General features: G+C 42.8%; 1 protein-coding gene across 1 annotated transcript in view; it reads left to right on the top strand.

Annotated features, from left to right (window-relative positions):
• Positions 1-12,303, top strand: part of MAMSTR (MEF2 activating motif and SAP domain containing transcriptional regulator) — a 31,291-nt gene extending 18,988 nt beyond the window's left edge. Inside the window, exons 7-14 of the mRNA XM_042475713.1 lie at positions 157-293; positions 3,547-3,666; positions 4,846-5,117; positions 5,681-5,828; positions 6,838-7,233; positions 7,756-7,896; positions 8,440-8,494; positions 9,445-12,303. Of these exons, the coding sequence (XP_042331647.1) occupies positions 157-293; positions 3,547-3,666; positions 4,846-5,117; positions 5,681-5,828; positions 6,838-7,233; positions 7,756-7,896; positions 8,440-8,494; positions 9,445-9,893 (1,718 nt within the window). The 3' untranslated portion in view covers positions 9,894-12,303. The remainder of the gene's footprint in view (positions 1-156; positions 294-3,546; positions 3,667-4,845; positions 5,118-5,680; positions 5,829-6,837; positions 7,234-7,755; positions 7,897-8,439; positions 8,495-9,444) is intronic.

Raw genomic sequence — 12,303 nt, forward strand, 5'->3', positions numbered from 1 at the left:
GTGAGGCACGAGAGGAGTTGAATGAAGGAGTCTGAATGATCAAACTCAGTACAAGCCAGCCTTCATATAGATAAAGGAAAACAGACAATGGGAAGAAGAAAGCATTGCCTTTCACAGGCACTGAAGTATTAACACTAGTCTCAATACCATTTCCAGATACAACTCCAGCTGCTCCCAGTTCCTTCATCTTTGAGGAAGACCTTAGTAGCTCATCTTCATCCTCTTCCCCATGCTTTGCTTTGTCTCCAGGAAGCACTCATGGGAACCCTTCTACCTCAGGGACAGCTTTTCCGGTAAGCAATTCACTATATATAGGTTGTGTGCTGAGGGAAATGAAGGGTACCCAAAAGGAGTAGGAAGAATCAATACAGAACAGCCCTTAACACAGGTGGCCTAATAGATTTCCAGGGATGTCATTATATTTTATATGAATAAAATATAATGCCCTCAAATTTTAAAATACATGCTCAGTGCTTGACAGAGGCCTACACGCATTGACCAGCGATGGCTCCTGAGATTCAGCCAACTGTTCTTCAATAGTCTGTCCATTTTTCTTTTATATTTTACATATTTGAAGCAAAAGTCTCTCTAGCAGCATTTTTCTCATGCCTGTAGCTATGGCCCTCGGCCACAGAGTGATACAGCAAAGTGCATTGTCAAAACTATGGTGTAACTTCCCAAGAAAAGTATTGGAACAGCATTTGAATCCAGCTTTCATGTGTAGGTTTACGTGTGTGTGTGTGTATGCCTTCAAGTCACCTGCTGACCTTTGGTGAGCCCATGAATTTCATAGCATTTCCTTAAACAAGGAATACTCAGAAGTGGTTTTGCCAGTTCCTTTCTCTGAAATATAACCTATAGCATCTGGTATTTATTGGTGTTCCAGTCCAAGTACTAACTGGAGCTGACCCTGCTTAGCCTCCAAGATCAGAAGGGATATTTAAGCCTATAGGACTGTAAATATTGGTGACGTCAAAGTCAACTTGATGGTAGTTAACAATAACTATACATATTGAAAAGCAGAGCTATTCATTCCCTGCCCCAAATCGCTAGTACCCAACACACTGTTTTTGTTGCTTGTGTTTGGATATGCATTGATATAAAATAATTGGAGCTTAGTTACCCTAAAGGCACTAGATCCCATCTGATCTTGAAATCTAAGCAGGGTCAGCCCTGGGTAATGCTTGAATGAGAGACTGCCAATGAATACTAGATACAGTAGGCTATATTTCAGAGGAAGGAACTAACATGACTATTTCTTGCATAAGAAAGCCCTATGAAACTCATGGGGTTGTCATTCATAAGGCGACAGGAGACTTATAATAGTTGTATGTATAGTTTTGCTGCCCTCTAAAGGCCATGTGAGATGTTGCAGGGCATAGAAGTAACAGCTTGTGAGTTTTGCAGGGGAAGAGACAAACCCCAACCCAAGTCATTTTGCTGCCTTGGTCAAAGGCCATGACAATATTCCATCTTCCCCAGATACCAATCAGATCTTTAACAATGATAATGGGACACTATCCTCATATCCCCACAGAGGAAAACCAAGACACATGAGACCAAGCAACATCAGAGTGTGATCAAGATGGCAAAAGTTATTAATGTCCTAAAAAGAGGATGCAGCAGTTTGCTTTTGCCTGAGCTTACAGGGAAAAGCAAGATTTCACCGCTCCTCCATGCTGAGTTAGCTGAGTGCAAGCTACTTTGAACTTTGCAGCCATTGATGCAAACTGAGGACAAATAGGGAAAGTTAGAGGAGAAGAGAGAAGCTGGAACAGTTTAAAAACAGATAAAAAATGGGATGGCAGAGGATTAGGTGGGACTGTCCCTACCAGACTGGGACAGTCGGGAAGGTAAGCACCTCGTACTGCATCCAAGAGCAGGGGTAGCACAAGAACTCCTCTCCCTTTCTGTCTCTTCCAGGCCAAAATAAGGCTTTTGCTCTATTTTCTATATAACAAAACATAGACCAATAGGTAGGCAACTAGACCAGCTCTTAGCTGATTATTGTGACGTAAGAACTGTGATTAAGAAATTTGCAGAATTGTGAACCACCCTGGATCCCATAGAGGAAGAAAGGCAGAATATAAACTAAAAATAAAGTAACAGAAGCTGGCTAGAGGGGAAGTCTCAGCATTTGGAAGTAACATGTTACAAGTATATATGTTACCTGTCACGTATTACTTTGCAGGGCAAGAGTAAAGGTGGTGGCCGGGCAAAAATAATGAGGGTATAATGACACTTTTTTAAAAAATGTCATGATGTTAACTTACGTACATATGTGTGTAACAAGTAAAGTTCCCAAACTTTGCTCAGATGTCATTATGTGGGATTTTTGTGAGGTAGCAGGATTTTCTCCTATTGGCTATTTGCTCTCTTGAAGGGATTTCAAAGGAAATAAAACAAAAAAAGTTAGTCATTTATTTACTTTTTTAAGGTGTTATTTCTTAACAATTAACAATAACACTAACAGTTTAAAGGTCTCTTTAAAAGCTCTGGATTTCCTATATTCCTCTTATGACTGCAGTGGCATGTGTGAGACCAATACAACCCAAAGCTAAACTCTGGTACTGTATCAGATGGCTGAGATGGAATGATAAAACTGTGTACTTCAAGAGACATTTACAGGTCACTCAGAGTCCAAATTTCTCACTCCATCCGTGACTTTTTCCATCTTCATACAAGGCAGACTACCAAACTCGAGCTCAGTGGGGAGGGCAGAGAAGTCAGAGCTTGGATGTTGATTATAAAATAATATTGTTACCATAAACTAATTATTTCTGTATGTAACTAGAGAGTAACAAAAGTTAGATTTCAAAATCCACCTGAATGAGTCAACATTCCAAAAATTGGATTTCCAGATGAGGTTGGAATTCTGCTCCAAGAGATTGACATGGCCAAGGATTCTGCAGATCATAGTCTGGTAACATCTGAAGACCCATATACTGGGAATCATTTTTATTGTGTTCCTATCAGAGCTGCAAAACAACATTTTTGAGGGGATTGCAATATACAGAATCTGAGTTGTCATTCAAAGAAGTAATTTCCCCCAAGTTGTGGCTCTTATGTATTACAGGTTTTAAAGTTTGCTTTTTGTACCACTCAGTGAATGGTTGACCAATAAAGAAAATATGAAATAAATAAATAAACAAGCCCACCAAGTTGGGAAATAAGCAATTAAGATCAAGGAAGTGCAGTGCTGCTCTGTCTTGTCTCAGCAACTACATGCTACCTCCTTCCAAGACCTGTTTTTCCATACCACTGTTGTCTCATGCTCTTCCTCTTCAGGCCCACTGCTTCACAGCTTTCCCCTTCTCAAACATCTCTTAACTAAACTATGAATAGAAAATGTGGGCTTTCACTGCTAATGGAAAGAAGGATAGAGATGCATGATGGCCAGTCTGAACTTCTGAAGGACAACTGGCAAGGGTTTTTAAAAAGAAGAAAGAAATAACTTTGGGCCCTGGATTAGAGAAAGACGGTTCAGGAGTTGAAACTGAGAGCTAATACACCTGGGTTCTATTTTCTTCCTTTTTCTCCTTACAGCTGGATATACCCCCAATGTTGGCAGATCAACAACCCCTTGGGTCGTCATCCACCTCTGAGGCTGAATTCCCTCTCCAAGGGGGAAGCCCTCTTAACAAGCTTTCAACTTCACTCCTCAAGGTAGAGACAGATCTTTGACAGACCAGGGTTCTGTGGAAAGGGGTTTTGCCTGTGAACTAAGCATTAAAAAAAAAAATTCTTTGTTGTTTTTGGTGGAGAAAAGTATGGTTTAACTTTTGGGGGCTATTAATAAATAAGCTATTCCCTATTTCTGGGAACTGTGGTTCAAAAAAGTAACTTCCAGGCTCAGGTTGCAGGCATAATCCTGGGAGACTCTCTATTCCAAAAGTCCTGGATACCAGGTGCTCATTCTGAATGGGTTAGATTAAGGGACAATCTTTACTGGTGGTGGCAGGAAATGTTTGGTTTTCCAGATATTTTGGGTTGTGGTTTCCATCGTCTCTTAGCATTGGCCATGTGGACTTGGGATTCTGGAAGTTGAAGTATAAAATTTCTGGAAGGCCAAAGGCTCTCCAGTTCCCACATTACTAGACCCCATTGACCCTAAGGCAGAATTAGGGAATGTGTGGTTCTCCAGCATACCCCAGAGGAAAACCTAGGAGGGGAAGCTGGTTTTGACCTCTTCTTCTGTTGCTAATCTTTGGTGCAACAGTAAGAGATGGAGGCAGCTCTTGGCACTGGCAGCTGATGGCTCCAATATCATTGGAGCAGTGACTCTGCTATAGGTTTTAGTCCAGCCTTGTTGGCGGTCAGTACCTTGGATAGCTCTTTACAGTTCAGACCTAAACCCAGAGTGGAAATACCACCATTAGAAACATTATAATAGGCAAAGCTTTTGGGGACTTTAGCTCTTAGAATACCCCAGTAGTCATGCTAATTGGCTTATTCTGGTAGTTGTAGGCAAAAAGAAGTAATTTTTGTAAGCTCTGTTTCTTGTACTCTTCCCTCACCTGCTAACCATTAAAATTGTTCTATGCTGAAGGCTCAAATGACCTAACAAGAAAAAAGGGAGTGGTGATCATACTTAGTTCTTGGCAGTGCTGATGAAACTCCAGTTCTCAGGTGTTTTGAATATAAGGCCCCAAAAGTCCCAGCCCGCTTAGTCAATGGACAGGAATTCTGACAACATCAGGAGAACTAAAGACTGAGAATCGCTGTTCTTGACTCTCTCTGCTTTAACCACTGTGAATCACTGCCTTCTTAGAGTTGTCCATTTGCCTCTTCTATTCAGACATTTAGATTGGCTTCCCTTCTTTCTTCTACCCCCTTTACTCCAAGCCCCCTCCCAAGGTTCCCGAGGTCAAGAAACCTCCACGGCCTAAGAAAGCAAAGGAGCCACGGCCCAAAGTGAAGAAACTGAAGTACCACCAGTACATGCCACCTGACCAGAAGGGGGAGCAGGCGCCTGTGCCCATGGATGCTGCCTATGCCCGTCTCCTGCAACAGCAGCAGGTCTTCTTGCAGCTCCAGATTTTGAACCAGCAGCAGCAGCCCACACCAACCTCACCAACCACTTTCTGCGTTCAAGCCCTGCACACTGTCCCAGTCAGGTATGACTCTTGACTTTCCGGTAGAAGCTTCACAAGTTCTATTTGTAGTGTGTTGACCAGGAGAACTGCTGAATAAACATGCCGAGGCTACCAATAGAGTCACTCAAGAACTTGGAAAAGTAAGGGAATTTTTTGGACTGCAGAGTCATTTTTTGGACTTACGATTACTGGAATCCCTGAGCCAGCATGGCCAATGGCCATATTGATTGGGGGATTCTGGGAGTGTACTCCAAAAATAACTTTCCTAAAACATCAGTGTTACCTGGTGGTTTCCCTGGTGTTTTGACAGAGAAAGTGGTCAGACTGTGTTACAGAGAGTCAGGATGGTGTATTGTTTATTTTTCTATCTTTATGGTACCCATATTCCAACTTTTCCTCCCAAGAGCTCAGCAAAAGCATTCATGGTTTCCTCCTTTCTAATTTCCTAATTTTTCTGGCAAATTAGCCTGAGAGGTAGTAACTGAGCCAAGATCACCCAGACAGCATCATGTCTCAAAGAAAAAAATCAAATGCCTTTCTCTCTCTCTCTCTCTCTTAATATTTCCTTCTCTTTTTTTGCTTAGCAGTGCTCCAGAGCAGGTCCTGAGCTTTCCTGGGACACTCGCTCCACCAAGTGGGCTTCCTCAGCTCCCTCTTTCCTCTCCTACTACACCAACCTCCCCTTCACCTCCCAAACCGGAACTGCTTCCTGCCAACTTGGAAGAACTAACAGTAAGTTTGGAAGCTGTAATTGCCAACTGCCATCTGAAACCACATCCTCTCTCTACTGCACCCATGCATGCTCCCAAATGCCAGATGGATTGAAATTAAATACACACACACACACACACACACACACTGAATAAAAGCTACAGAAAATAAAAATTGAATAACACAATTAACAACAGACTACACAATCACTACAAACAACAAAATCTATAATGAACAGAATAGAAAACAAAAAAGATGACTTCCAATTATCTCTTCTGTACTCTTCTCACCTATTAGTTACACTTCGTCTATATTTTAATTGATATTAATTGATAAAACTAGCAATCATTAAATCACCTTCATTCTTTTTCAAAAAGTCAATTGACAATTTCTAATCTCTCCAAAACCTTATGAATGAATTTTCTTTAAATCAAAATGGACAATTTGTCCATCTCCACTGAATCCTTCAGCTTAGACAACTAATCTTCTTTTGTAGGAATTATGTCCTTTTCCCATTTCTGAACATATAGTAATCTTGCCACTGTCTCTATTACTAAAATCCACATTCACCTTGATCATATCACACCATAAATACCTATGCCATTTGAATCTTAAATCATGTCCTTACACATTCTGGAGCTATACTAAACAACATGCGACAAAGTATAAAGTCAAATTTGGTAGGCCAAAAGCACCTCATTGGGACTAAAATTCATCTGTTGGATTCTACTGGGCAGTGGGTGCCCCATATGCAACCCCATCATTCTACCTAGTACAGATATGTTGACTGGGATGGTAGGAGTTGTTATAAGCCAACATATAGGGAGGCTGCTACCCTGTGAGACATGCACATGCTATTGTGTTGTCATGGGCCCTTTTACATACAACTCATCATATGGTTGGCATTTCAGAGATTAGGGAAATGCTTGATCTTTTCACTGTTTGGGGAAATAGACTGTGTAACAGTATGAATAAATACAGTATACTATTTTATGGTGTAAAATCTTGTGGCCACTCATCTGATTCCTAGGTCTCCGAACTCCGTCAGCAGCTCCGTAAGCGGGGCCTCCCTGTTTCTGGCACCAAGCCAGCCCTGCTCAAACGTCTCAAGCCTTACCAGGTTGTCCGGGCCAAGCCTCCACCTGTCCCACTCTCTACCAACAACCGCTTGGCTCCCTCTGACCTGGAAGAGGAGGCCCAGGCCTTGCGGGAGAAGCAGCAGGTGGCCCAGAACCTGGCACTGAAGCTCCACCGGGAGCAGAAGCATCATGATGATGATCTCCGTGTGGAGCTGGAGATGCACAAGCGGATCAAGAACCGCCGCAAAGGCACACTGCCATCTCCCAACCAGCCGGAGGCTCCCCCACCGTACATCCCCCAGCGAGAATGCACCAAGGAGGGAGGAGGCAGGGATGATGGTTTCATGGTGAGCAATCTGGCTTTCCTTGGCTAACCTAAAAGAGAGTGAGAGGCTCTGATGTGACAAGGGGAAAGTGAGGGAGTTAGTCTTCGGTTGTCCTTGTACAGAGTGCTCTGATTCTCACCATTTGGCCTTTCAAGTGTTTTGGGACATCAGCTATCAGAATCTCTGACCATTAGCCATGCCGTGGTTTGGGGATTTTCAGTCTGAAATATCTGTAGAGGCAAAAGTTGAAAACCACTACCTAATGGATTGATTCATAGTGTTCTAAGTCTGGTCTGCCTAACATTTTGGATGGGTGCTCAGTTATAAAAATCTAAGAACTTCTGAGCAGATCCAGTTTTCTTCTGAGGGTTGGTATTTTTAACCGTATGTGTGGCCACTGGAGGATCCCAGGAACAGAAAAGTAGCCCCTGAAGTGCCACAATTGCCCACACTTCCGTTTAAAACTAGAGAAAGGGCTTTTTGCCTGGAACAGAAAGAAGAAATCAGGCTCTGCTCTTTATGTTTCTTCCATCTTCTGACCAGGTTTTGTGCCCTCCATCCTGTGAGCCCATTAATTCTGATATGGAGCTGCCCCTTGAAATCACAGCCAGCCCCGCTGATCCCACCCCAGCAGGAACCCGTTCCCTTGAGGAGGAGCTCCAAGAAGCCATCCAGAAAGCTCAGGTAACATGGAGTGGGGCAGAGGGAGTAGCCATCATCAACATTCCACCCTCAACGCCTTATCACTCTGTTTACTGGTGGCTGCTTTTGCTTTGCCCATATTAATGAGAACTGTGGCTTCAGTTCAACAGACCTCTCAATGCTCATTAATCTATTTGTTCTCACCAAGCAAGGGAGAATGAAAGGGAGCAGGAATGTGGGCAACTCTGGAACCATCTGTTTGAATATTTCCAAACTACAAAGTCCCTCTGCTCTTTCTCAGAATATATTTAGACATACCTCTGCTCCTAAGGAGCCATCTTCCTTTCTTGCCCTCAACTCTGTTTTTAGGAGGGGATGATTATCCTTCTCTTGATAGCAGACAAAAGCCCAGTGCTTGGAGAGCAGCTGAGGTAGCTTTCAGCCTTAGCTGGAGTGTCTATATTACATGCATACAAGGGAGCCCTTTACAAAAGAAAACCCTATTTGTCACAGAGCTGGATGAATAATTGGGTTGAATGAGAGATCTTTTTAACATAAGTTCTTCCTTATCTTCTCTTTGTGCAGCTGGTACCAAGTCAATCAATTGAAGACATCTTGGAAGAACCATTGATGTGTACAGGTGAGAAAATAGTTCCAGTAGCCTTGCTAACCACTAGAGTGCAGCTTTCAACCAAGACTGTGTGAACAAGGAATTTACCAGCAGATAACTACTGGCAGGAGCAGAGATGGGGCAAGATGAAATTTATCTAAAGCAGAGCTGAGAAACTTATGAGATGTTGCTGGACTACAAATCTGGTCATTCCTCACTGTTCATTTGCTGTTCTAGCTAAGGCTTATGGAAGTTGTCTTCCAACAAGTAGAGGGCCACACTTTACTGTTAACCCCTTTTCTAAAGTATGATCTCTTGGATCTCAAGTCTCCTTCAGAATTAGATTCTCTCTACTTGCAATATGGTCCCTAATAGTAGGGAAGTAGGGTATGGTTGTTGGCTACCCAGTGGTGAGAGACTGGCTGACATAAATATTTTTTTGTGGAAGAATAAGCCACGGCTAGCATAAGTCTGAGGATCAGGAAACTGAAAGTCTGTAAGAAGCCAGGTGAAACTAACCAAATAGAGAGCTGCCAGGAATCACTGCTATAAATTGCATGAATATAGACCAAGGTAACATAACAAGTCAGGATGTCTTTTACGAGATATATCTGACATTGCTTCCAGTACTGTACTTTGTATTGCAGCTTGCCTTTTAATTCAGCGGCTGATTGTGGGCTGAGGCTAGCTGGGGCTATCTGTGACAGTACTGCACCTGTTTGAGTCTTTGGGCTGGGCCACTCCCCATACACTCAGGCCCACAGCCTAGCTGTCAAATATTGGCACTACATTAGTACTCCATCCATGGCCAAATGCTAGGCTGTCATTAGTACACACGGTCCAGTGCAAATTCAAATCTACTTAACAAGGGATGAGGTTCAGCTTTTTTGAGCCTCAATTCAAATGAGAGCTGGACTAAGAGAGCTCAGTCGTTTCACTACTGTAACAAAGTAATTCCTTTTCTCTCAATCTATTTTTAGACAATCTTCTTCAGACACATGCCTTGACCCCAGAAGTCTCTGATGATCAGGTTACCCCATCTCCACTTGCCCACCCAGAAGCATCACCACCAAAGAAAGCCCGGCCCAGCAGTGAACTTCCTTTGGTATCCTCTGCCATTTTTGATTTTCCTGGCCCCTACGATTTCCTCTCAACAGCCTCCTCCTCATCTGCATCACTGGACTCACTGTCTTCCGTTTTCTCCCCTGACTCTCTGGAGATGCCCCCATCTCCTCCAGACACCTGGCAAAGGAATGGGACCCGTGCTGGATTTGACCCTGTTGATTGGTTAGAGGCCTTAACCTCAGGCTCTGCATCTGGTTTGGGTTCGACTAGCCCTGCTGGTGGCAGTATCTTCTGCACAGACTTTTTTGATTCGTCTGACCTTGGTGTCAACCACATGATAGATCTAATGGTGGAGCAGTGGTAAATAGAGTGGTCCATCTGGTCACCAAGATCTGAAAGAAAGGGGGAAAATCCTTCTTACATTCTTCAAAGTCATAGTAGCACTGGATTCCATCTTGAACAGGCAACAATAACAGTGTTTGAGGGGTCAACACCAAGCTTCATCATAGATGGTCCTGTTTCTGTTAATACTACATCCAACTGCTCCCTTGGAATAATTGAGTCACTGATGTTTGATTGTATCAGTGCTGTGCCTCATCTTGAAGGGCCAGGCAATCCTAGAAACAAGTCTTGCTTGCATCCATCTGGAGGCAGAAGAAGCCAGTGTTTGGAAAATCAGTGAGACACATTAGAGGGATAAAATAGTGGTTTGGGATTTTCTGAAATATGTTTTTCTGTTGAACTTCTGATTCATTCTGAAGCAAGTAAATCAACATTTGAAATTGAACCAGTATTGGATGCAGTCTTGCCTGGAATCAAAAAATTGGTGTATGAGTTCTTAACAACCTTGGATGCCGTCTTGGCAGGAACCAAATTGCAAACATCTGGGTTCTTGATATTGAAGACCACCTTGCATTAATAGTTTGGCCTGTGGATTTTGTCACTTCCACTTGCCACCTTAATCATTCAATATCTGCATCACAACAATTCTAGAAGTCATTAACAGAATGGGAAATGCTGCTGTGCAAGATAATAGCCTCTTCGAGAAACCATGATGGCTTCATAGAAGCATGAGGATAATAGTTCTGTATGCATCTGGACTGTCCCACTGATTTAGATGCACTATGGTTGAGGATAGGAAACACATATTCCACCTTGCTGAGGACATACCATCTTGTTTCATTTGGAAGGAAAGTGCCAATTCTTATAACAATTTGGATTCTGGAGTCTCAGTCCCTGGGGTGATGCAGAAGCTATAATTTCCAAAACCCAGTCAAAGTGGAGTTCACCAGCAGTGGCAACCTCATGTTTTCTTGAAAAGAAGAGAAAGAAGATGACCGTCTGTGTTGGGCACTGTACAATATTTTTTATAGCTGGTCCAAAATGTGTTTTGGAAGAAGTACCACCTTCAGAAGATCATGCCATTCTTTTAGGTTTATTTTTATTTGGTGTTACAATGTGGAAGGAACGTAAGCATACCAAGAGCTTTTAAACAAAAAAATACTTTGGGCTGGGGGTAGGGTGGCAGGCCAGCTCCCTAAGGAAGCTGGATGGAAAGAGGGGCACATTCACAGAAAGATGGTGATAGTGGATCCCGTTCCAGTAACCTAAGGTTGCTGGAAAATCTCAACTAATTAGGTTAGGGAAATGATACAGTTGTGGTTACTGTTAATACTGTGTAGATATTTAATAGCCCATCTAACCAAAGACTTAATCTGGTTTAATTATAGTCATTCCAACTCCATTAGAATTCCTGAGAAATGTAGTTCTCTCAAGAGTTTGGGATGAGAGGTGGGGAATTTGTGGCCCTCCACAAACTTTCATCAACCCTAGCAATTCATCAACACTAGCAAAGCCAGGAATATATGGGATGAAGGTCCAACAACATTTACAGGATCAGATTGGCTGGTATCCTGTTAGGGACACACACACACACACACACACACACGAGGGAAACTTACTCTTCCATGTGTCTTTTTTGGGGCACTGCAGAAGCCAGTACTCCTTTCCTCCCACTGTAGTGTCTGAATTCAGTCCCACACCATGGGCTGTCTCTGAAGCCCCCTAGATGGTCATTCCATGCTTTGTGGCAAGCAGGCAGGATCTCAGAAGCATTGAGATCTGGCAAATCCTCCTGAGGTCTCAGCACTGTTGTAATCATTTTACATCTGTCTACAGGTATAGAGCCAGACACTTCTGCAATACAGCCTGCTGCCCACAATGTAATGCTGTCACCTTATGAAGACTAACAGTATAAAAATGAAGTACTTCAGTAGGTTGTTTGAACATTTATAGTAAACACCCCTCCACCGTGCACAGCCCCTGTAGTTGAAGGGTCAACAGACCACATGAGGTCCTTGTTTATGGTTTATTCCTATAACTTTCTGATTTTGGTGAACCAGACAAATGGTCAGGCGAAATGGTGGCATTTAACACATAAATTGCTTGTTTCAAAGCAGTCATCTGCCTTATTCAACTTTGTTTTGTTCAAGCAGGAGCCTGCCATAGGAACACTCACAAAGTGGACCTCATAAGAAAAGCAAAAATGTAACCTGAGCTAGAGATTGGAAAAGTTAGATCATGCCTTTCAGGATCTCCCTGCAAGCATACACAGTGGCCATTGCTGGTTAGGGGACTGTGAGATTTCTAGTCCAAAAAGGAACACTTCTTAGTTCTGCCATGTTTTCAACACCCATACATTCAAAATGGAACATACCATCATTTTCAATCTGTGTTGCCCACTCTCCAAATAAACATCATTTCTCGCTCCCTCA

This window comes from Sceloporus undulatus, chromosome 6, assembly GCF_019175285.1.
Source record: "Sceloporus undulatus isolate JIND9_A2432 ecotype Alabama chromosome 6, SceUnd_v1.1, whole genome shotgun sequence".
Taxonomy (NCBI): Eukaryota; Metazoa; Chordata; class Lepidosauria; order Squamata; family Phrynosomatidae; genus Sceloporus; species Sceloporus undulatus.